This window comes from Danio rerio, chromosome 2 (genome assembly GCF_052040795.2).
Source record: "Danio rerio strain M-AB ecotype USA chromosome 2, GRCz13ab, whole genome shotgun sequence".
NCBI classification, from domain to species: Eukaryota; Metazoa; Chordata; class Actinopteri; order Cypriniformes; family Danionidae; genus Danio; species Danio rerio.
Window position 1 is genome coordinate 48120566 of NC_141022.1, and position 25210 is coordinate 48145775.

The following is a 25210-nucleotide window of genomic DNA, read 5'->3' on the forward strand; positions in this document are numbered from 1 at the left end:
AACTGTGTGTCAGAAAGGTTAGCCCTTAAGTACTAAGATGTTTCCATCCACTCTGGGGTGATTTGGGTGAGAACTGCTATAAAAATTCATCAGATTAAAAAAAAAAAAAAAAAAAAAATATATATATATATATATATATATATATATATATATATATATATATATATATATATATATATATATATATATATATATATAGATAATTTTATTTTATTTTTTGCGTAAATCTGTTAATCAACCTCAGTCCTGATCAAAACTACTAAATTGCTTAGAAAATTGCATGATTTAACTCTTTAATTGCCAAATTAATAAATGATGTCACTGATTTGGTAAAAAAAAAAAAAAAAAGCACAAAATTATGTATTTTTATTATAAAAAGTAATTGTAGATTGAATTTTTTTTAACCTTTTATCAAAGTATTGGATATGTGAACGATTAGTAACAACATTGGCTTTGATGCATTGTTTTTGATTAAATGAAAATTTTCTCCCTAATTTACAGTTGGTGGCTGATTTTTCTCCATTGACTTTCATTATAACCACATTTTTTTGATTGCAAAACCATGACACCATATGTGCTTCTCAAATCGCATACTTACACTATTTATACCACAAAATCACATAGAATAGTGCTAGTAGTGTATTCATACTTAAAACTGAAAATAATGTTCACTTTAATTACCCGGTTGACACTCGTTTAACCAGTAAAATGAAATGTGGAATGTTGGACACTTTATGCACTCAATGAACACAGCTTTAATCACGTAGCGGAAGGGGCAGAACTATAGGGCACTCATGTTAAATAACTTTATTTATTTTGGATAGTGAAAGCAAAATTCTACTAGCAGAGTGATTATAGCGCCTCCCGATGGTAAGTGCGGTTATACTCATTTATTTCATTAATTTGACAACCGTCAAACGTCATCAGGGAAGCGATTTGAATTTCCACTTAGTAAAAAAACATTATTGTTTTATTTGTGATGACACTATATACATATACTATGCTGTTGAGTGCGTAAGTGCATAAGTACATAATGCATAAGTGTACAGGGTGCCATGATTTGGCACGCAGCTCATATGATCATGCATTTTTGATTGTTGGGGGTTTTCCCTGTTGGCAAGAGATAAAATTTGTAATTTTTACTGTTGATCATCAGTTGGCAGCATTAACCCTTTTCATAGGCCTATGCAAAAAAAGCTTAGTTTCTGAATTTTATATGAAGTATAACAGCAAATTAAAGTGTGTCTGTGAGTGTGTTAGTGACCTTTGTGCACTTCTGTTTGAGAAAATCAAAATATGCATCTCAGCTCCCAGAACTACATGGAGTAAACGAAAAAAAATTTATGCACCATCAAATGTGGTTAAAATGTAAGTCAATGAGGCAAAACAGCCACCAACAGTAAATTAGGGAGAAAAAATTTAAATCTAACAATGCATCAAAACCAATGTTGTTGTCATTCACAGACTGTCCAAGGGAAAAAAATCCAGTCCAAATGACTTGTTATATTGAAAATATGTCATTTTGTGCGTGTTTTTTTCACCCAATCAGAGACATCATTTGTGAACTTGGCAATTAAAGAAATAAAATTGTGTAATTTAAAAAAAAAAACATTTAGTAGTTTTGATCAGGACTGAGGTTGATTCACAGATTTATGCAAAACAAATTTGAAAAAAATATTTATCTGATGCATTTTTACAGCAGTTTAATACAGTGGATGTTTTCATCCCGAACATAATAAAAGGGTAGAACATTTGAACAGTGCACAAGAGTAATGTAAGTTGTCTATACAAATTAAAAATACAAATATAGTGTTTAATAAATGTTAAAAATAAAATAGAAGGTAAATATTGGTAACATATTCAAATTTTAGGGCGGTTTGCCCTCCATAATAACTAGGCATGGGCTGGTTTAAGATTCTGACTGTATGATAAACTTGGATAAAAATATCACAAAATTGTGCTCACTGCTCTAAAATATATTCTTTTTAAATGTCTAGGTAAAAAAACAACAAAAAAATTCCCCTTTGAAAACAATATATTCTATTTTTTGAAAGATTTATGATATTTTGGAGCAGTTAACACATCAGGCTATATAATTCAAATGAAACATTGACTTCTGCTGTCTTAATTAGTTTCAAAAACACAGATTTCTTTACAATTTAAAACGGCATCTTTGGATATTTTTTTCTGCAGGAGATACTATTTTCCTAAAAAAAAAAAAAAATGTAAATAAAAGATCATTACACACCTTAGGAACGATTTTACAGAAAATTTTGTCGGTTTTAAATCCTTGACTTTTCCAAACCACGGAATACATTGAAAACGGTTATCGTCCCGTGCCTAATATTAACACACAACTTGCAATAGACCTTCAGCATGTTTCCTATATACAGTGCCTGAGGTGTTTTCATTTTAAATGCAGTGAGAAAGCCATAGGCAAAGGAGTTATGCAAAATCTATCACACTGCAACAGATTTTCAGAAAGATGATTAGAATAGGATGCCAAACCAAACCACATATTAATGTAGCTTGAAATAGATATGTAAAGATCTCAATTTCTTACTTTTTTTTTTTGCTGTTCACACTTGCTAAAATGTGATCCCAAACAAATAGGTACAGAAATCACATTCGCAATAACAACACATAGATGGTTGACTTGCCATATACAGGTGAGGCAAGAAGCAGACAATTGTAAACATGAAAGACCGCTCCATGCTGCATTATGGATTTATAGTCTGCGTGTCTCTGAAACACAGACAAAGATATCTGAGGGTCACACTGCAGATTTAATCCCAGAAATGCAATTTTTGTGTTCCAGGCTCCCCAATCTCCACTCCCAGTCACTCTCCTCTTCCCAGGACATCATCATCCACACCGGTGCACATGAAGTCCAGCCCGTCGGTCATAAATAACCCATATATAATAGTGGACAAACCAGGACAAGTCATTAATATGGCTGCGTCTTCATCTGCAGCTACAGGTATGTACATTCCCTCACATGGAGTAACAATGTAAGTTACCACATGATAAATCACATATAATATATGTTTATCCGAGTTTATTACTTTAATTACTTTAGTTCTGTTTTTAAGGGGTATGGTTGGTCTGCGGCAAGGTTTTAGATTTTTCATTATCTTTATTTCATTTTGACTTTTTGTTTTCAAATTCAGTTAGTTTCAGTTAGTTTTTTGAAGTATCAGGCATGTTTAAAAGTAAGTAGTTTGTGGGTAAGTGTTTACTGGAGATGCAAATCATTCCAAATGATTCAACCGGTTCACCCAGAATATGCGGGTAAAAAAAGCAATTTGTTTACGATCGGGATCACTAATATGGAAATAAAGCCTATTATTGCCCACAGATTTGTTAAACTAGTACTTTTAAGTCTCTGCTCGAATCATATTTAATGCTGTCACCGTGCTGCTGTCAGTTCCACTCATTGTTTTTGTCGCGGGAGCAACAGTGAGGCCTGATTGGAGGAGAATCGGCTTGATCTTACCAATGGCATCAGGTTTACAGACTCTAAGGTGTCGAGGGTCAGACACTTTTTTTATGCAAAAAAGACACACAGTAAGCTTGTAATTACTTGTAAGTAAGCTATAATTTTAGTTAGTTTCAGTTAGTTTTGTATGTACACTACATTTTCAGTTAGTTCTAGTTTTTTAAAAACTCTTGTTTTATTGTTATTTCAGTTAGCGAAAATTATTTAAATTTTTAGTTTTCGTTTGTTTTTGTTAACCATAATAACCTTTGTCTGCGGCATTGTTCTGCTTTTAGTCAGAACAAAGAAATGACTTTTTCTTGAAATTTGTTGCATCGTGCACTGGGAGGGTATGATAAGTCAGTGTCAGGAGAGAATGAGGAAGACAAATCACAAAGTACAAGTTTCCCCTTCAGTTCTTATTCTCTATCCTTCACACACTCTCTCTTTCACGCACACACACACAAGCTTTACTCTTTCCCATGACTCATGCAGTAGGTTTGCAGGCCATCATAAGAGCAAGTTGCCATAGCGACCACTTCACTGAGAGTTTAGAAATGTGTAGAGTATGCAGTTAAAGAAGCATTTGTGTGTGTGTGTGTGTGTGTGTGTGTGTGTGTGTGTGTGTGTGTGTGTGTACGCAGATAGCAAATTCCACCTCCATGGCTGCACAGCTGATGTGCTCCTGGCATTTGCTCTATTACCTATAACCGCATTCTGGCATCTTTAAAGCGCACACAAACACACCTACATGCTCTCAGGGAAGATGTGTGTTTGTGGGTGGTCCGAGCTCTGTTCTGTGGTGCAAAAGCAACATATTGACCATTTAGAGTTGGACAACAAGAACAAAAAAAAGTACAACTTGACACCTAACAATATTTTCCAGCATGACTGTGAAAATCATAGTTGTCTGACCTTAAATTTGTGTTCTCTAAAACCAAATGACTGCCTATCTAGACAGCAGTTTCAGACATCATAAGTACACGTTGAATGCTCTGCACTCAGAATGTACTTTTAAACACTGGTATTCTGACAAAAATGCTGACAGTGTGAGACAATAACTTTTGAGTTTCACTGTAAAATCCAATGTTGCTATAGAGCAGGGGTTCTCGAACTCGCTCCTGGAGGGCTTGTGTCCTGCAGATTTTTGCCCCAACTTCCCTCTAAATATCAGTTTGCAACATCAAGCAGCACAACAAGCCATTTTAATGTATAATAATCAATGGAAGTGAATGAGACCGGAAGTCTCGAGCCAAAAAGCTGCCAATGGCTGTTCCCGCTCATATGTAAAGAATGAGGTCAATAGAGGTTAGTCAATTTGAAAACAAGGCTGTGATGCTACAATATATATAAGATATAAGACATATAAGATTATATACATATAAGATGGTTGGCTGTACATCACTAGCTATACGTAGAAAACAACACTGTTTACTTTTGGTAAACTTCCAGCTTATCTTTGAACTCTTCTTTGTCTTAGCTCTGGGAATTATCAGCTATGCTCTTCCATGTGTTTGCATTTTAAAATACCCTCGATCTTGGTAAAACTAAATTTTCTTATTGTGAACCTTGGGCATGGAATAATTTGCAAAAATACTTAAAACTAAATAAAATTCTGTCTTTTGTGAATTTAAAGGCATTAGAAAGAGTATTGGAAGCATGTGATTGTTTTTGTTGAGAGGACTAATGAAATGTTGTTGTTATTTGGCGTTTATGTATTGTTGAAATTGTTTTACTGTATGGCTGTTACATTGGTCGCTCTTGTAAAAAAGATTTTAAATTTCAATGAGACTTCCTGGTTAAATAATAATTAGTAATAACAAATAATAATAAAAATATATCTCTAATAATAAATAATAATAAAAATATCTCTATTTAAAAATAATTTTTAATAGAATTTATCACAGCGTTTACAATCAATTAAACCCCAATACCTAAAACTTACCCCAGACAGGTTTAATGAAAAATAAAAATTAAATAATAATCATTAAAAAGAAGAAATAAATCTTTCAAAGCTTTTTCAATGTCTGCATTTTCCACAAAGTGCAAAAACACCTCCCAGATATCACAAACTTCAGAGGATTTTTTTTCTTATTACATATATATACACATTCAGGGCTTGACATTAACTTTTTTTGATCACCAGCCAGTGTGGCTAGTAGTTTTCCTACATTACAAGCCACTCTCCATTTTAACTAGCCACAGGTTTATTGTTGGGAAAATATATTTTAAATGCATAAATATGACTTTGACATGCTAAAATTACTTGATTTAAATTTTGTGGAATGTCCACATGCCTTCTAATTCATTTTACTTTTTGTGTATGTTGTGAATGAGCTTGCTGTGAGCATGAGCACATGGGTCATAGTTTCATAGTGTGGTATTACAATTAGTTTTTATTTCACATGACTTTTCAGAGCTCAAATGATTTACTAAATTTATCTCTAACCACACCAAAATAGATAAATATTTATTTTTTAGCCACAAATTTGGAGCTCTTGAAAGCAGCAAGACTGTGGGTGCATGAACATAACTTTCTGTCTAGTCTACTTGAAAGAGAACGGATAACACCAATTGCGTTTCCAGGCACGGTTGTTTTAGGCAAGGAAACAGGAGTGTGCACATGTTTTAAACAGTGTTTTAAACGCACGCATTACATCGGCGCGAGTGATTATCCTCTCATTCGATATTCAACCGGTTTTCTTTTGCCCGCACGAGCAAAATTATATTTGTCAGTCATGCTGCTTCTCGATTCTAAGATCGCATTTGCACAAATATTGGGCCATCCTTATTGTCGAACCATGCTTTTAAGAAAACTACAATTTAAAAATAATTTTCAACCAGCCAATGTGGCTAGTGGAGTAGGCTGTCTAACCCGCTACAGATAAAATCTATCCGCATTTGGTGGGTTGGCAGGTGTTAATGTAAAGCCCTGTATACATTACATACTGTGCATTCAACATTAGAATTGATCCTTTTAGATTAATTAGGATGATTCTGTCAGGGAGTGCATCTGCATAAAATATAATAAACAATATAAAAACACAGATACATACAATATAGATCAAAAGATACAAATGAAATCATGCTTTTTTTGTTTTCTGAGGAGTCTAATGGTATTCAGTAGTAGTAATTGAATAATCAAATGTAAAATAATACTGCATAGTCTTCACTGTTTAAATAATTCAATAGATTTAATAATTAATTAAGTAACAAACGGTACAATTTTGTATCCCTGAATGCTTGTAAAATCCTCATACAGTCACTGGCCTCAGAAATACATACACATAACAAACATTTACTCTATTATGCTAAAACTCTGCAGTCACTCCACAAATCTCATGTGTCGCGATCTGTGGCTCCTCAACTACAATCCCCATTTAATATTGCATGGCCTGCAATATGATTATTGTGGATGTTTATCGATGCTAAAGCTATATTTTTGTGTAGCCCTACTATAAAATTCCAACTAGATATATTAGGACATATGTATGCATCTTTGATTGACAAATGTGTTGTTTCTGTATAAGGCTCATTATATTTAAAAGCTTGTTGATCTCTTGTGATTCTGCTTTGATAAAGCCTCTACAGAGTTCATACAACAGAGTCAAAATGAGATGGTAATGAAGTCTGAACATCTAAGAATCAGCTGCTTTGAATTAAAGCTAACACCAACATATAAAATATTCTGCTACATGCTTTTATGAATTATTAAGGCATCACCCGAAAAAAAAGATTCCCTGCAGGGAAAATGTTTCATTACTTTATGAAGTGGAGCGAATCTGTCTTGATTCATTTTGTTCTTGAAAAATGAAAATCACCTTATATTGATAAAATGATTGTTTTTTCCCTTCACCTATAATATAATTTAATATAACATTGATTGTACAAAGTACGGTGAAAGAGCAGCTTGAGAAATACACTACATGAATGTCTTGAGCTGTAATATCTGTTCTTGTGTTACTGCAGAACAGCTCGTAAAAAGCATGCTGTGAATCTTTAGATGAAGCTGCACGCCAACCATCCTGGGGAATGGTGCATTATAAGATTTGGAGTAAATAAACTCTCTTTTGTTTTTTCAATTTGCACAGATGTACAGGAGAAATGTAACGCAGAAGAGCAGAGCTGCAGACTTAACACATTTGGCTTAAACACTGAGCTACAGAGTTGCTTACGATTCTGTTGTGCACAATGATGCACAACCTGTATGTATTACAGTGTCATTTGTTTGCAGGAAGTTTTCATTAACCTCTGTCTCAAACCTGAGTACAAAGCGCTGTGACACTCAAAAATACTCAAACATACAAACACAAACATGCTGAACAAAATGGTGTGCACAGGGGATGCATGGTTACATTTTTTCACTTTAGAGATTGAATTAAATTAGAAATTTGCCTATTTTCTTAATGCATTGTTTAATTATTCTCAATAATTAAAAAATACATTTAGTTAGTGAATAATCCAAAAATATCAGAAATATTTTATATTTTTAAATATTTTATTAGATCACTGAATACAATGTGTTCACGAAGAAAGCAGTTTCTAGCAAAGCAGAAAAAAAACTGACTCTGACGATTCCCACAGGATAATTTCAACGCATGCTAATTTTTTCCCTTTATTTTTAAGTTGATTTTAGCTTATATTAAACTTACTTTTAATGTTGGAGTCTTTTTTTGAGAATGGGAGAGGCAGGTAATTTAAAGACATCAGAATGCACATTGTGGGATATAAGAACTATAAATTTATTCAGTGCCACCCCGAAGAGGCATAAAGTCTGTTTAAATGTATCTTTTTTTAGTTTAACGTGTATATTGTGAAATTTGTCACATATGTTTGTGTAAATATCAATGAACAATTTAACTTTTTGAATCATTTACATTTAGTCATTTAGCTAACACTTTTTTGTCCAAAGCGACTTACAATTGAGGAGGCGTTTAGTGATTCAACAAGGTTCAATATACACAAGAAGTGCTAGTTATACAAAGTAATTTGTTTGTGCTTGAAGAATTAAGTGCTAGAGTAAGAGCACTGGAGTTTAGTTTTTTTTTTTTTTTTTTTGAGGAAGAAAGTGTTTCTACAGGTGGTTTGTCAAGACCACTCACCTGTGACGCACACTTCATAAATGTTTAGTGTTTGTGTCTGTTACTACGTTTTATTTTATTGTTAAGATAATAAAACAACGTAGCCAGGGTGATGTGAACGATGTTTTAAAGTACACCTACCCTACGTGTCCTTGAGAGTTTGTTTTCCATATCAAACTTGCGAAGTCTGAACTTACCAGGCAAGGATGCAACACTGAACTTTGTGTAGTTAAATTTAAATTTTAAATTTTAGAAAAACCCCTAATCAGCCTCCAAGATGTCTCAGTTTTCCCCCATCTACACTGACACGCAGCAGCAGCATTTTAAAATGAAAATGGCTTCTTTGGCGTTTCCAAAACACTCCATTTTCGGGGCTTGAAAACTCCGGGGTGGTTTGGGCTGAAGGCAGACCTGTAGCAAAACTTATGCATTTTAAAAATAAATGTTTTAGTGTAAACGGGGCCTATAAACAGAGTTTATAGTCATTTGGATTGGTGTATGGTGAGGTGGGGGAGAGAAAGGGATCTTGGTTTTATTCACCAGGGTTCAGGTGCTCTCGGAAAAGATGGGTTTTTAAGATGTCATTTAAAGCATACCAGTGAATCTGCATGGAAGATCATTCCACCAACACAGAACATTGAATGAAAAGGTTTTGGAAAGTGACTTATAGCCTCTCTGTGATGGAACCACAAGACGGTGCACCGTGCACACCAATCAATGAACTGTTTAGAAATATGGAACACTCATAGCGCTTAAAACACCACATTTTGCTACGTAGGGACAAGAGATATTGATTTGAGATTGACGTATGACTAACATCTGCTGATATATTATGTTCTTCACCTGTCATTTCTTTCATGTAAATATAAATATGTGACATTTCTCATAGTTCACATTCACAACTTCTGTTTTCATTCAGTCTACAAACGAAACATTGACCAAGTGTATGCATTTTGTCCTATTCCTTTAGATCATTGCTTTCACTTAGGTGTCAAAATAAAGATTACATTTACATTTACAAGATAAGATTTACATATTTTCATTAGGATGGTTTGATTGTCAAATGAAGTGGAATAAATATGTTCTAAATTTATTAGTAATTATTCTTTGTTTTCTCAGGCAGTCCAGCCAAGCATAGCAGCACAGCCCATGGTGCTCGATCACCTGCTCCTAAAGTTCACACCAGCAGCTTCCTGTCCTCTGGCGTCAAGGTGAGACTGAAAGAGTATGCGTTTCTCACTGTATCTAAGATTTATTCAGTATGATCCATCATTCAGTGCAGTTTGGGGTCTTTTACAGTCATGTGTTTGGGATTTGTAAACAATTTATGTACTTTTCCGTCAGAGTGTTGTTCATCCCTTTAACAGTCTTTTTTTTAACAATCTGGCAGTGGCTTGAATTATTGTCATGCATAGCCATGAGCATCTCTCTCACACACACATACAATTCAGCTGAAACCAAGAGTGGGTGGATAAGAATAGAACATCAGTGTAAATAATGTGGCTATTGTGAGCATAACACCTATAATTGAAAAATATAAATGTATGCAGTTGAAAACAATGTGGCACATTCAGTTCCCCTTCAGGCAGATTGACACGATCAATCAGTTCTCGTTTGTGTTCAGAGAGAGCTGTAATGGAGCTTGTAAGAGGAAGGCTCTCCAGAATAGCAATTTATTCATATGCCATCGTTCTACAGAGCTATATTTATTTGTGAAAATATGCTTTGACTGAATCATGCGAACACTTAAAGCAGTAATAGGTCTGTCCTTCTGTTGAACTGAGGAAAAACACACCGAAATTAGGTGATGATCTCTCTTTGTCTCTTTCTCTATCTGGGTTATCCTCTGAGGGTGTTTCAATGTTTTTTGGACACTGCAGGCTAAATTAACACCGCTAGTTATTAATAGTTCCTGCCAGGCGGTGCAGTAAGTGTCTGCAGCAGCTGTGTGAGGGTTTAAAATGGGACAGCTATCTGTGGCGTGATGCTGCTGCTTTTGCGCAAGCTGTGCAGAGGACCAGAGTATTCCCTGAACACACACACTCACACTTGTATAGCTATCTTTGTAGGCAATTACCATAGACTGCTATTTGTTTTATTCTGATATACAATTGATATACAAAAAATATTAGCCCTCTTGTGAATACATTTTTTATTTCCTTTTGTAATTTAATTTTAGAAGCATTATTCTTAGCCCTCTTAAGAAGTTACTTTCCCCCCCCTGATCTGCTACAGAACAAACAATTATTTTTTAATGAATTGCCAATAGTTAACCTATTTAACCTAGTTTAGCCTTTGAAGGGCACCTATATTGGAATGATATTGGAATGATATGAAATATTTTGGAACGATAGAAACACAATAAGTCTCATTTTTTTAAACTTCCTTACAATAAAATAGGATCCAAATCCCTCCCATTTTAAGGCCCACCCCAAAGTGACAAAGGAGTGCAATTTCCCCACCCACTTAATTGATTGACAGCAGAATATTAACATGTTTCCGTAATAACAAGTATAATTATTTCCGTTAGACAGGACGTGCACATAGCAATTGGGATTAAAAGATCTGTTTAGCACTCTGTGATCATCAGTCATCATTGGAATATGATCAAGAATGAGTTTTACAAGTTTAAAACATTATTAAAACAGTACATGTTTCTAATAAGGACAGTAAAATCGCTACATAATTCATCACCACAGCCACATGACAGTACAATTATAAAAGAAGACATAACGGATGTCCATACAGCAGTGGATATTAACGTGTATTCTGTCACATTTGCGTGCAGAAACGTTTGGGTGTGCACATGAGCGAAGTTTAAATTGATTATGTGTGACTCATCATTGCAGAAAGGCTTGAATGAACTCCACAACAATAATATCACATAACTGGTGGGAAAGTTCTTACTGTTGTAAGGAAGATCTGCTTTATTCTTGTCTGTCACTGTGCTGTTTATCTACATGAAGGTTACGGCTCTGACACGCCCATGGGGGCGGTGGGCAGGGAGAACCAGCTCGTTCGCATTAAAGGCACAGGCAACAAAAACAGCTACAATGCCATAACAGCTCAAGTTTCCAGATTTATAAAGTTATGATAAATAATCTGATGGGTATTTTTAGCTGAAACTACAAATACATACATTACATCTTAAACAAGGGGTGAAATAGGTACCTTTAAATTACTCTTTAAGCTGAATACTACTATCTTGCAAAATAACTGGTAAAATATTATGTACTCTTATCACAAGTAAATTAGTTATTGAGACTTATGTTTGAAAATGTGTTAAGAAACATGGGAATATTTACATTTTTATGTTTATATTTTTATAGCTTGTTGTGGCTTTTGCTTAACTTCTTGTAATTGTAGTACAAGTCGTAGCTTTTAATATAAATAAAGTTTAGTTTTAGCTGTAAGTATTGTTTTAAAATGTATTAAAATTTCACAGTAGAGCTAATAATATTGCATGTAACTATATTTTTAATCTAACCTGCAGTTGTCAAACCCATTTTTCTATACTTTTACTTGACAAGAATTTTAATTTTTCTCTTCAACTTTTGATTTTTGCACATTTTAAATCTGACCAATTTCCATACTTCTGTTTATTCCATACTTTGTTGACTTCCCTGTTTGTGTAAAATTGTAAAAATAATATTATTTGATAATGTAGTTCCTTGAAGAAATATCATTAGATTTGAGTAACCTTTTTTTAAAAGTGCCTGTTTTATGGAGGTGTTTATTTTAACATAGACAACATGTAAAAAAAAAAAAAAAAGTTTTACTCCTTTTCAACAGTGTTTTATGAAAATTCAAAGAGTTGTCTTTAAAATGATATCAAACTTTTGCATTTACACTTTTGCTTGTGGATTTGGGAAGCTTTTAAATGTGGGTAGGCAAAATCCAGGTGGAAATCCCAGTTATTGGCTTTAATAGGTTAACATGTTTTGCTGTTGTTAAATTGAGAAATATTGCAGTGATATTGTGTTTTCGATATCTTTAAATAATGGGAGTTGTGTAAATGTGCAATTTTCTATGTGCTTCTGCCAGGAGAGGTGAATCTAGCTCAAGTTCACTGAGTTTATTTCAGTATTCAGTCTCTTCTCGAAGAAGTGTGTGTTTATCTCACCTATGGGAACGTGTGATTTTCTAAATTAACTTTGGATTGGGTCACACATCCAATATCTCGGAGAACATCTCAGTTCAGATTGAACCGTGAATCAAGCTGATGGTTTTTCAGTGCACATTTTGCTTTAATATGACAAGCACAGAGTAAGTAATACAATATCTGCCTGTCTGTCTTTCTGTCTTCAGGTTATAATCAAACAAGAGCCAGGGGAGGTACCCACCCAACCGTCGCCACAGCAACAGGTGGTCTCCACGTCAGCATCTCAGCAGCAACAGCAGTATGTCACGGTGAAGGGCGGACACATGATTGCCATGTCGCCGCAGAAACAAAGTGGGGGAGGGGCTGGAGGAGTTGCCACACCCAGCAAGGTTTTTGTCTATGTTTATGTTATTTGCTCTAACATTAATATTTATTTGAAGTATTTCACGTTTCATGTTTATTCAAAATGGAATACACTACCTGACAAAAGTCTTTTTGTCAATCCCAGTTGTAAGAGCAACAAATAATTACTTGACTTCTAGTTGATAATTTGGGAAGGTGGCAGAAAGTAGATTTTTCTGATGAATCATCTGTTGAACTGCATCCCAATCATCACAATACGACTGAAGACCTATTGGAATTCGCATGGACCCAAGATTCTCACAGAAATCAGTCAAGTTTGGTAAAGGAAAAATCATTATTGAGGTTACATTTAGTATAGGGGCGTGCAAGAGAGTGGATGGCAACATTAACAGCCTGAGGTATCAAGACATTTGTGCTGCCCATTATTACATTACAAACCACAAAAGAGGGCAAATTCTTCAGCAGGATAGCGCTTCTTCTCATACTTCAGCCTCCACATCAAAGTTCCTGAAAGCAAAAAAGGTCAAGGTAATCCAGTATTGGCCAGCCCAGTGACCAGACATGATCATTATTGGGCATGTCTGGAGTAAGAGAACCTTGATGTACTCTGGGAATTCTGCAAGAACGCTTTCTTTGCCTTTCTAGATTACTAAGTTATTTGAGTCATTGCAGACATGGGAGTCATACACAATTTTAATTCTTTTTTAGGGATGCATCGATCCCAATATTTAGATCGGATATCAGTTTGATACCGCATATGTTTTCTGGATTGGGTATCGGCCAGCTGGTACCGATCCAAATCCAATCTTGCACGTGCACTATATTTTGTGTTTATAAGCCAACTAAGCCATGAAGGTAGCCTATTATAAGGCACTAGAAAATTTTCATGTAGGCCTACTATAACCTAAATGTTCTGAGGCCAATCTACAGTTTATTGTGAAGCACAGATAAATATTCATGTGGTTAAATTAATGTTCACTTCAGTGCTTCCTGGTGCTGCGCCTGTCAATCATTCTCCATTCATTCACAATTCAAACTGTGTCGTGTTCATGACAACATGAAAAACTTTCTCCAAGACTATTTGTTCCTGTTAGTTTAAATAATTAGTGGAGCTATGTCTGTTATATAGATCAGCAGATGCCATTCACAATACTGGAGTAGAAAGGGTTGTTATCTGCTCTTCACACACAAAGTAGGCCTACCTGAAATGTTTAATTAGAAAAGGCTCAATAACAAAATGGACAGATCCTCAATGCACTAATTTCTTCCCCTCCCTCTGAGCTGCTGTTTTGGAAGTGTGTGCAGATACCGGAGGGCTCAGTGATGCATCAAGCGCTTCACTCCGTAAGACTATTCTCACAATGGGTTTCTGTTTTCTCATCCTTCTGACTGAGTTTATTCTTCCGAGAGGAATACTTTCAGTGCTGCAAATAGTTTGTAAAGCCTGGCCCATTGTGGTCAAAGTAGTTGATTAAATTAATAAAAGTGAAACTTACGGGCACAATATAGATTGTCATTACCAGAAAATGATTTAGCCTAATATAGGCTACCCTGAAACTCTGAATATTTCCCTGTAATTTTATTTATATTATTGTTTTATTTAAGAGAACAGTGTGTTTTTTGGGGCTAAAGCATTTGAGCAGACCTTGTTTTGAACTTTCTCCGTCTCTCTCACGCTGGGATTTTTAAGTAAAACTGGACTGTTTAGTTTAATCTGCGTCAAACCTGCAGGAAAATATCAGGCTTTGCTAAAAGGGTGATTATTTTACCAACGATTACTGTCGATATTGGTAACCTATTACAGATTTCAAAGAAAAATCCTAATATTAAAAAAGGAAACATAAGCTGCACCAGAACAGATATCAATGTCATAACGAATGCTCAAATAATGTAGCCTAGTTTACAGCAAACATTATGTTTTTAGGTAGACTGTGAGGTCTGACATGTATAGGCCTATAGGTCTGTTATTTTTTACTAAAGAAGATATATTATTTGAGTTTAGCACCAGAGCTACAGAAACTGAATTATGCTTAGAAAAAAAAATGGCACAGGATCGGATCTGTAGTGATTGATAATCAGAATTTTGGTATCAAGATTAGATTGGTTCCAAAAAATGGTATCGGTGCATCCCTAGTCTTCTTCAACTGCACCAGGACTTTATATTCTATACTGTACATTATTTCTGTTAAAGACAAGACTTTTGTTTTAGCAAAGTGAGACCTTACTATCCTAATTAAAAAAATTAAAAAATTAAGGCATGATGATATTTTATTTTGGTAAAATAAGCGTAATCTAGAGGCCTTTGTCTTTTATATAAGCCACTTCTGATACCGAATCATCAACTTGAAGTCAAGTATTTATTTTTTGTTCCTAAAACTTGGATAGGTGACAGACTTTTCGCACAGTGAACAAAGGTGGGTCGCGCAACGTCACATAGCTGGAGCTATAATTACATTGTGGTGAATCAAAACCAGTACGATAGACGGCAATAACTCAAAAACCTCTCACCCTAAAAAGATATAAAGTGTGTTTCCTACAAAAAGACAAAGCTGGTTATGTTTCACAGCTGTCTTTTTCTTTTTTTTTTCAATCGGAAAAGTGTTTTTTTTTTTTTTGCTCCGTCCTGCGTGCTTTTATTTTAAACACAACTAATTAGCTATAGTAACTTTAATCAATATGCAAATACAATTAAAAGTGAAATAGATTTTTATAGCGTTATTTAATTTCTGTATAGACCATTGATTTTAATAGGCTAAACTTTTTCTTTTGTTGTCAATATTTTCTAATGTTTGCTATGTATTCTATCATTTGAAGCTATTTGTTATCCCATATTTTTTACATCCCAACGTTGACATATTAATGAATAAATAGCTATAGTGCTATCTGTTAGTTTTAACATCCCCTAATGTTATGGAAGGGCATAGATGTGGAAAATAGTAATAGTAATGTAACTACCCCATCATTCCTTCCTCAAGCAAATGTGTAAACATTAGATTTATTCAGCAATAATGTTAATTGCATTGGCATATTTGTCTGATGTTTTCCCAGCTTGTAGTAGTTTATCAAAAAGCTATTTAGTTTTTTCATGAAACCGTTAAAACTTAAACGATACCTGACAACAAAACATTCTGAATATGTCAACAAAGGTTGATCATATTCTCTTCTGAAAAGAGTATCTTCATCAACAAAAAAATGATCACAGTTACAGCCAGCATCCCACAAAAAGCACTTCAAGCCTCTTTTTGTGCATATCAAATCGCAAAATCCAAACAGCCACATTTGACTGCTTTGAATGGATACATTTATTTTTTACCCATTTTTCCATATTAAAATATTATGGTGGGTCTTGGATTGAATTACTTGCCTAGGTGGGTCCCAGAATAAAAAAGTTTGGGAATCCCTGGTGTATATGATTGTTTATCAATAATATATAGTTAGCTGCTTATTTAAATGTTTGAGTGTCGTAGCTAAGAGACTGTTCAAATGCACCTAGCATAGCTAGTTTCATACTTTAGTTATCATACTTTAGTGTTTTGTATATAGTTTTATCTCTCATTCAGTGCAGGCCGTCCTGTCTGATAGAGTTTTAGAAGCTGGAGTGCGCTGTAGTCTTGCAGTCTAAACATATCTCAGGTCATTGTGTCTCTGTGGACACCCTACTTGTCTTCTTACTGAAGCCTTTTTATAGTACCTGAGAGTCACAAAGTCACTTGAACTTCCTGTGTTCTTCTGCAGTATGCCATTCAGTCCTGCGCAATTCATTATTAACCATTATGTCCTGTTGGGGATGATTTCAACTCTGGGGGGGGATTTTGACTCTTAATTTGGCCACAACGCTCTTTGTTTTAGCAAAGTTAATGATTTTTGGTGACAAATCATATTTTGACACATATATTTCTAAAAATGCTTTTAAAATAAAAATAAAAAAATCATCAATGCACTCTGGGCAAATGTGCTTACCTTTCGTTATATTCATGGCTGTTTTTGCCACATTGACTTTCATTATAGTAACTTTTTTTATTGCAAAGCCGTGACACCATATTATCATTTATTCTGGATTATTGCTGGTTTTTCTTGTTTAAAAGAGTTAAAATTTTAGAGTTGTAAAAAGAGTTAAAACTTTTTTTTTACTGTTGATCATCAGTTGCAGTGCAATATGGAGTAGTGTGTGTGTGTGTGTGTGTGTGTGTGTGTGTGTGTGTGTGTGTGTGTGTGTGTGTGTGTGTGTGTGTGTGTGTGTGTGTGTGTGTGTGTGTGTGTGTGTGTGTGTGTGTGTGTGTGTGTGTGTGTGTGTGTGTGTGTGTGTGTGTGTGTGTGTGTGTGTGTGTGTGTGTGTGTGTGTGTGTGTAAAAGAGAAACCTTTGTGCACTTATCTTGATATGGCAGAGAAAATCAAAATGAGCAGCTCAGCTCTCAGACCACAGTAAACCTAGTGTATTTATACTAGAGATGGGAAGATTAACCGATATGTATCGATACGCGGTCATGCGCGTGCACGATGCGAGTGCATCGGTTGAGCAGCAGAGGATGAATGAAATTTTGGAAGCAAATCGAGATGCATCGGTTTTTGCGAGATGCATCGATTTTTCCGAGATACAGCTTATATTTTTAATATAGAATGTATTTTTTATTTATAAGCAAGTGTTGTCAACCTGTTTTTGGCGCATAATTTAATCGACCTACATAAAGTAAGCCTTAGCAACGGATTTGCGGATGTGCACACACTACAACTCAGTGTATCAGGTGTGCGGATGAAGCTAGTGGAGCGCCCTCAGAAAGCGCGAGAAGCAAAACAAACATTTTATTCCCCACTGAGTTTTAAATCTAAAGTATGGCAAGCAACATTATGGATTTAAGGATGGACGACATGACAGGACAGATGCAATTTGCAAAATGTGCCGCGCATCTGTAAAATACGCGGGCAGTACAACTAATCTGATATCTCACTTGAAGCGGCGCCACGGTGTTGTTGTGAAAGCATCTTCCAGTGTTTCTGCATCCCCGGCTTTCGCACTGCTTCAACCAGTTCCAAAAGTGGTGAGAAAAGCATTGCAAGTTTTTTTTTCCGTGCGCAACAGTTCTGCTCGCTCTACGCCAATAACGAATGCTATTGCATTGTTCATCTGCAAAGATATTCAGCCTAGTGTCACGGAGAACGAAGGTTTTAAACACCTCCTCCTGTTAATTTTTATTTAATTATAATAATAATAATAATATTAATAATAATAATGATAAAAATAATTGGGTGTCACAGTGGCACAGTGGGTAGTTTGACCACCTCACAGCAAGAAGATTGCTGGTTTGTTATATTTTTATTAGCCTGTTGTTTACAGTGACAGTGATGTTTCAAAGCAGCATAACACTGCTAGTTCACAACCTTAAGTTTTGAATAATCAGTGGCAAAATATATCTTTGTAAAACTTGTTTTCATAGTTGAAAAGTTAAATCACAATTCTTGTTGTGCAATGCTAAATTTATTTATGTTGAAAGAGTGCAAATATATACATATTTTTTAAATATATATTGCACTTATACATTCTGTTTATCTTGAAAATACTTAAATAATATGTGCTGTATGTTCTAAAATGGCCCTCTGCTGTAAACTGACACTCTGGCTCTGAGAGAAAAGCCAGTTTGTAAAAAAAAGTCTTGGTTTTGCTTGGTTTATAAATGATCAAACTCATTCAATGGCACAGCATCCTCTTTCACATCATCTCATAAACTTGATCTAATTAGTTAGTGCTGAAATATCGCATCGTATCGTGATATGGGTGTGAATCGTATCGTGTTGCATCGAAATATGTCACAAATGTATCGCGAATATATCGGATCGTATTCTTTGTATCGAGATGCGTATCGGATCGGCATTATAGCTTAGATGCCCAACCCTAATTTATACACAAACACTTTAATATGCTGTTTTTCTCCACAGAACTTTTTGCACAGGCCTATCTAAAGGGTTAATGCTGCCAACTGATGATCAACAGTAAAAATTATACATTTTCTCTTGTCCCAACAGAGAAAACCACCATCAATCAAGAATGCATGATTATATGCTGTCACGGCTTTGCGATCGATAAAATGTCATTCTAATGGAAGTCAATGGGGCAAAAACAGCCCGAACATAGTGACGGGGTAGTAAATTTGAAAAGTTAGTAACAATATGTAATTGTTTTTTTCATTCAAATATCCAGACCACGACAACAGTGTTATATATTTTGCTTATGTTCTTACATAAATAAATGTTAAAATCCAGATAAATAAGCAATTTGCTATGTTTTGCTGTGTCTGCCAGCCGTTTTCGGAGAGAGTGCTGAAAGACTCGAATTGGATCAGCTGTTTAATAGCCTGAATCTTCATGCGTTGCATTCACTGCGTGTTCAGTGCAAATGACCACTAAATGTAAAATCTAACACTGTATACATCATTGCTCGCTTTTACCAATTTTAAACTGAAACTTCGGTGGTCATCTTGAGAATCCTGCTCTGCCTCGCTTATATCTTGGGCTAGCTGGCTTGCTTGCTTTTTTTTGCAAATGCAGAAAAAATGTAAATCGGCGCATAACAAGACTGCACATTTAAAATGACAGAAACCAAAACCAAACCTTCTAAGGAGTGATAGAAGTGAGACTTTTCCTCCTTTATTTTTTCAGTTTTTTTCTTGACATGCATATTATTTTCTATTTAGTTACTGATTACTGCTTTGCAGCTTTCAGCAGTGGTATAAATGATTTATTATGATATAACGTTTATGTTTTCTAACAGAAATATTATTTATTAAATTGACATGCATATAAAAAAAAATTGTACAAAATGGATATTTCTTATTGCAATGCTTCATTTTTGTTTAATGCAAACCGTAGATTTATTTTTCATGATGTACAGGAGTTTTTATAGCAAATTACTCCCATTCAAGCACATTTAAGGTAGTAAGATAATGAGAAATGTAATTTATTGTTAGTATTATTGTCATCATTATCATCATTAATATTTTATGATTATTAGACATTAGTTTTGGAATTATTGCGCAAATATCAATACGTCGTTACACAATGTTAGACAGTTGTTTCTGGTTTTTGTTATTCCTGATTATTGTTTTTTAATACAATAAATTTGTTAATATACAATTTGCAGTGGTGTGCATACATTTTTTGTGGGTGCTCTTAACTTTTTTCTGCTGCTCTTTAATTTTTGAAGTTGAAAGCACCGGTGCTACCAAGTATAAACGTTTATTTCAAGCCCTGTTAATACACAAATATGTAATCTATCTTGCGTATTAAACACAATTTACCAAATACAGACTGTTTCATCAAAGAAAAACAACAAATGGAAAAATATATATATTCATAATCTAGTAGTAAAAGTTACTGTAGAGCACACATGATGCTGAGTAACTGTGTGTGTTTGTGTAGGTTTTGGGGATTCCTTTGGGCTCTGCTGTCAAACAGGTCTCAATGAGCAGCGGGCAGATCTTGGTCGCTAAATCCAGCCCTTCCGTGTCCAAGGTGGTTGGCCAAAAGCAAGTGGTAGCTCAGGGTGTTGCTAAAGCAATCGTCAGTGGAGGAGGCAGCGGGACAAGCGGCGTCGTAGGACAGCAAGTGCACGTTGGTACTAAGGCAGCAAGTGGATCTGGAGGAGGTGGCAAGAGTGGAGGTCAGAGTTCATACATTCATTTTTCAGAAAAAAATGAAATCAAACTAAAGCATTCACTGCATGATGAAGATTAGAAATATGCAGTTAGAATGTCACATCATTAATGTTATAAAACCCAAAAATATATGTTAAATTTTTTTAAACCATAAAAACATTTTTGTTTTTAGATTTTTCAAAGATATGATATCGACTGTCATTTCTTTTATAAATCTGCACAAGTGGAATTGCAAATGGAATACTTTATGCATTTAAACTAACAAGAAATCAATATCAGTATGTTTTGCACACAGTATTATTTTTTTTCCTTCTGTTTCACCAGTGTTGATGATATAAAACTGAGCTAGAGTAGAACATTTGCAGTATTCCTGAACAAATCTGTTTTAAAAGAATTGAGCAAGCCACTGATTCAATGATTAATTCATGAAGACGTATGGTTTGTTTCTCAATGAATCCGCCTTTTTGAATGAATTGTTTGAATGAATGATTCAAAGAACACTCATTAACACAGGGTCTTGCCAACACCTACTACTGCTCTTAGTATCATAATTATTTATCTATCATAATTACTAAGTTTGGGTATCATTTGGGGTTATTTTGATACCGGTCCCAAATCGAGACTTTTAAAACCGTACCAGTGCCTGAACCAATACTATTAAGACACAAAATAATGGTGGATGACTCTAGATAAAAAAAAGATAAAACTCTAGATAAAATTTTTTTTTAATCATTTTAATTGAACAATATAATTAAAGTTTGAAGTATACATCAATTCACATTTTATGTATTTGAATTTTTATATAAAGTTAATTTAAGATTTGCATTATGCAATAAACATTACATTAGCTTATTACTAACCTGTAAAAAGTCTGTGCTTAAAATCAGGCAACACCTTTTTTTTCTAGGATTGGGGTTTGTGACTATGTTTACATTGACATCACTAATCTAATTATTTGCCTTAACCTGAATAAGGCAATACTATGATTAAGATGTTTACATGAGTTGCTTTTCAACGTTCCTGTCATGATCTCGTTTTACATGTTTTAGCACATAGATTAATTAATGTCATTCCGTCAACAAGCTATCCACATTTCCTCTGGAGTTTCATGTAATTTTGGGTTTTTAAATTTATTTAAATTAAATTTTTTTTAAATTTCCACTATCATTTAGCAACATATTGTTTATGACAAACTGAGTTATTGATATATGAGAATATGAAGGATTGGTGGAAAAGTTGTTTTAAAGGAATTTAATAGCGCACGCGGAATAGAAAGAAAAAACCTCCGCATTTTGTGACGCGGGTGTCTGTGGCCCTTTAAGATAATCAAAAATTGCTGTTTACATGGTTGACTCTCAATCAGAGCATTGTCTTAATCATATTAAAGTTGAAAGTATTGAAGTTGAAGTTGAAGTATTGGTGTCCATGTAAACATACTTAGTGAAAGTGGCAAATGATGTTGTGCATTTCTCTGCGTTTATGTTGATTTCATGAGCCGTCAAGTGTTTCATTAAGTCTCCCCCCTTACATGCAACTTTTGTAAAGCATCTGCTTTACGTTCCTATGTCAGAATCATTGCTCATAAAATATAGCCAAACTTTTCAACGCTTAGTTTAAGCAAATTTGATAAACACAATCATGCAATTTTATGAATCTGTAAGGAGTCACTTACTGGATGCTCTGTACTATGCGCGTTGCCTATGTGCGTGCGTTCCCTAAGCAACAAGAGCAAACGCCCAATATCGGCGACGGTGTCCTTATCCCTCAAAATTGTTTAGAATGAAATGTTAGGAGATGGTGTGACACAACGCTTACCTATGTGTGCCTTTGATGGTACCCATTGATCCTTCTTACGTTCTTGTCTCAGCACTAGTGGCACTGAAATTAGGCAAATTCATATGCTGTTTCGATGCATACCGGTTACATGGGTACCAGTGCTATAATGGAACCGGTTTCGGTACCCAAGCCTATCCTTGACATAAATAAACAAGCCAAGGTACCACTACATAAACAATCAACAGAATATTGATTAATTATTATTATTATTTAAAAAAAAAAAAGTTTTTTTTTTTTTTTTTACCAATAAAGCACACCCCATCACAACTTGCTTTCTATTTTAAATCTCTGTGGAATATGATGTTTACTCTAATAATAATTGTTAACTGTAAATATTTCTCTGAATCTTGAAATGTAAGTGTGCTTGTATTCATTTTTAGAAAGCAAAGTGTGCTCAAGTGCATCAAGTTCAAGAAGCATTCGTCTTGCCAAGGATGCTAATTAAGATGTTCAGAGCAGCGGTGTGTGTGTGTGTGTGTGGGTGAGAGAACAAGATTGTGCATTTGTTTGCGTGTATGGAGAAGTGTTTGTTAGGCTGATCAGCAGATGTTGTGCTGAGAGGTGAATTTCACAGGGCTAATCTAAGTGTGTGTGGCTGTACTGCAGTGCTGACTAAACCATTAGGAAACGCCATTACTCAGTCAGACACTCGTATCTCCCTGCTGCCACCAGGGGAATCAGGATTTAGTTTGATTTATTTTAAAAACACCTGTATGTGGATTTGCTTTAGAACAGTTTTAAAGAGATAGTTCAAAATGAACATTTTCTCATCCTTTACTTGCACTCAGGTGGTTCTAAACTTTTAGAATTGTTTTCTTTAGTTGAACACAAAACAAGATATTCTGAAGAAGGTTGGGAAAAAGCTGCCATTAACAAAAATACTATTAAAGTCAATGTCAAAATCAACATTTTCAGAGTATCTTATTTTGTGTTTTACGCATAAAAGAAACTGGAACATACATTTTCCCATAGAAGGGAAAAACAAATAGCAGCCATGTGCTGCCAAAAATAAAAACTGCACGATTACTTAAGGTTCCAGTTTTTCAATTTTATTCAGTTTACTTCAAGTTTGTTTATTGTTTTTTTCTTTTTAAAGCAACTTTAAAATAGAAAAAGAAAAAAAAAAGTACACATTGGATTACAATCAAAATCAGAAATGGTTAGAGTTTTGTGAAGGGAGGAAGAGTACAGCTGTCAAATGTATACACGGTTAATTATTCTAGTTGTACAATCTAATGTATTTTATTAAAAGGATGTTAATATAAATATATTATATTTTATATGTTTTTTTTACATACAGTTGTCTTCAGTGAGGTTATAGTTATTGTTTATCCAAAAATTAAAAACTACTTACCAATTGCTCATCCTCAAAAGAAGATATTTTGAAGAAAGCTGAAAAGGGTTGGGCGATTTGGGCTAAAATCAAAATCATTAGAACATTTTAACACTGTTATGATTAATTAACAAATATTTTATTTATTTATCCTATTTTTTGCCCTCATAGTTCACTGACAGGTTTTGTACAGTAAATATGCTCACATATTACAAGTGAGAGATTTTTAAATGAAGGGTGCATTACTTGATTTTAAAATGATTGTAGGAAACACACACTTTCTACTATCAACTAAATAATAAATTATTATTTATTGAACATCAACGTTGAACAATTGAAATTAAAACAAGCATTGCCTAAAAACAACAGTCACTTAAAAAAAAACTGAAAATAAATAATTCACACTTTCGGAACCAAAATAAATTAAGAGGTAGAAAATAAGCAGTATCTTTTCTAAATAAGGTAACTCTTGTATATACTGTAAATAATATTTTAAGAAGTGCATTTTTTGCATCTTCTGTAAACAATATTTTAATGTTAATAATAAAAAAATGTAATGGAAAATATGCCATCTCAAGGCATCTCTGGTACAGCTTCCAATCCTCGTCAGTGTAGTGCAAACGTGCGACTTGTAGTTACTTTTTAACGAAGGTTAAAAAGGTGTCGGACCATATGTGTGCGTTCGACGCAGAAGTATAAATCAGCCTTAATTTAGTGGGGTCACATGACTCAACATGGGAAGTAAGGAAAGTAATTTAAAAAAATGACCTGGAAATATTTGATCGATGATAGGTTCTAAATGTCGATTTCGATTACTTTTCGGTTAATCAGCCAGCTCTAATCTGTAACCATTGACATCCGTAGTAGGAAAAACAAATACTGTGTAAGTCAATGGTTGCAGAATTCTTTTGTGTTTAAGACAAGGAACTCAAACAGTTTCAGAACTAGTGAAGTGTGAGTAAATAATGATTGTTGGGTGAACTACCCCTTTAGGATGACATTTACTGATAAATTGTTATGTCTTTATGTGTCTGGTGTCTTGTGTCCATATTGGCACTTCATAATACTGTTTCCTGCTATGATGTGATTCTCTTTTATTGTTTTTGTTGTAAGTTGTCTATTTTTGTGTTTCAGTTATGGCCACCCTTCAACTGCCTGCAAATAATTTGGCAAACCTGGCCAATCTGCCTCCGGGCACCAAACTCTACCTAACCACCAACAGTAAGAACCCTTCGGGCAAAGGCAAACTGCTTCTGATCCCTCAGGGAGCCATTCTGAGGGCCTCACACAGCGCAGGTCAGACACAAACGCATCAGGTAATTGGTAAGTGTCTCTTTGTGTATACAGATAAACATAAGCAGGTTTGTTTC

At 34.6% G+C, this 25210-nt stretch overlaps 2 protein-coding genes across 20 annotated transcripts in view; both read left to right on the forward strand.

Annotated features, from left to right (window-relative positions):
- klhl24a (kelch-like family member 24a) overlaps nt 1-25210 on the forward strand; it is an 802375-nt gene that overhangs the window by 59776 nt on the left and 717389 nt on the right. The gene's annotated exons all lie outside the window — the stretch shown is intronic.
- The window catches only part of yeats2 (YEATS domain containing 2), an 80063-nt gene that overhangs the window by 15430 nt on the left and 39423 nt on the right, over nt 1-25210 (forward strand). For 18 of the 19 annotated variants that reach the window (XR_015478879.1, XR_015478881.1, XR_015478884.1 and 15 more), the window contains exons 12-16: nt 2819-2980; nt 9679-9770; nt 12868-13050; nt 20436-20676; nt 24975-25136. Coding sequence is in view for 4 of the 19 variants with exons in the window: in XM_087241289.1 (XP_087097415.1) it covers nt 2819-2980; nt 9679-9770; nt 12868-13050; nt 20436-20676; nt 24975-25136 (840 nt within the window). In the remaining 15 variants the exon portion in view is untranslated. Of the gene's footprint in view, nt 1-2818; nt 2981-9678; nt 9771-12867; nt 13051-20435; nt 20950-21675; nt 23611-24974; nt 25137-25210 lie in introns of those variants that run through there. The other variant, XR_015478889.1, reaches the window with a different exon arrangement.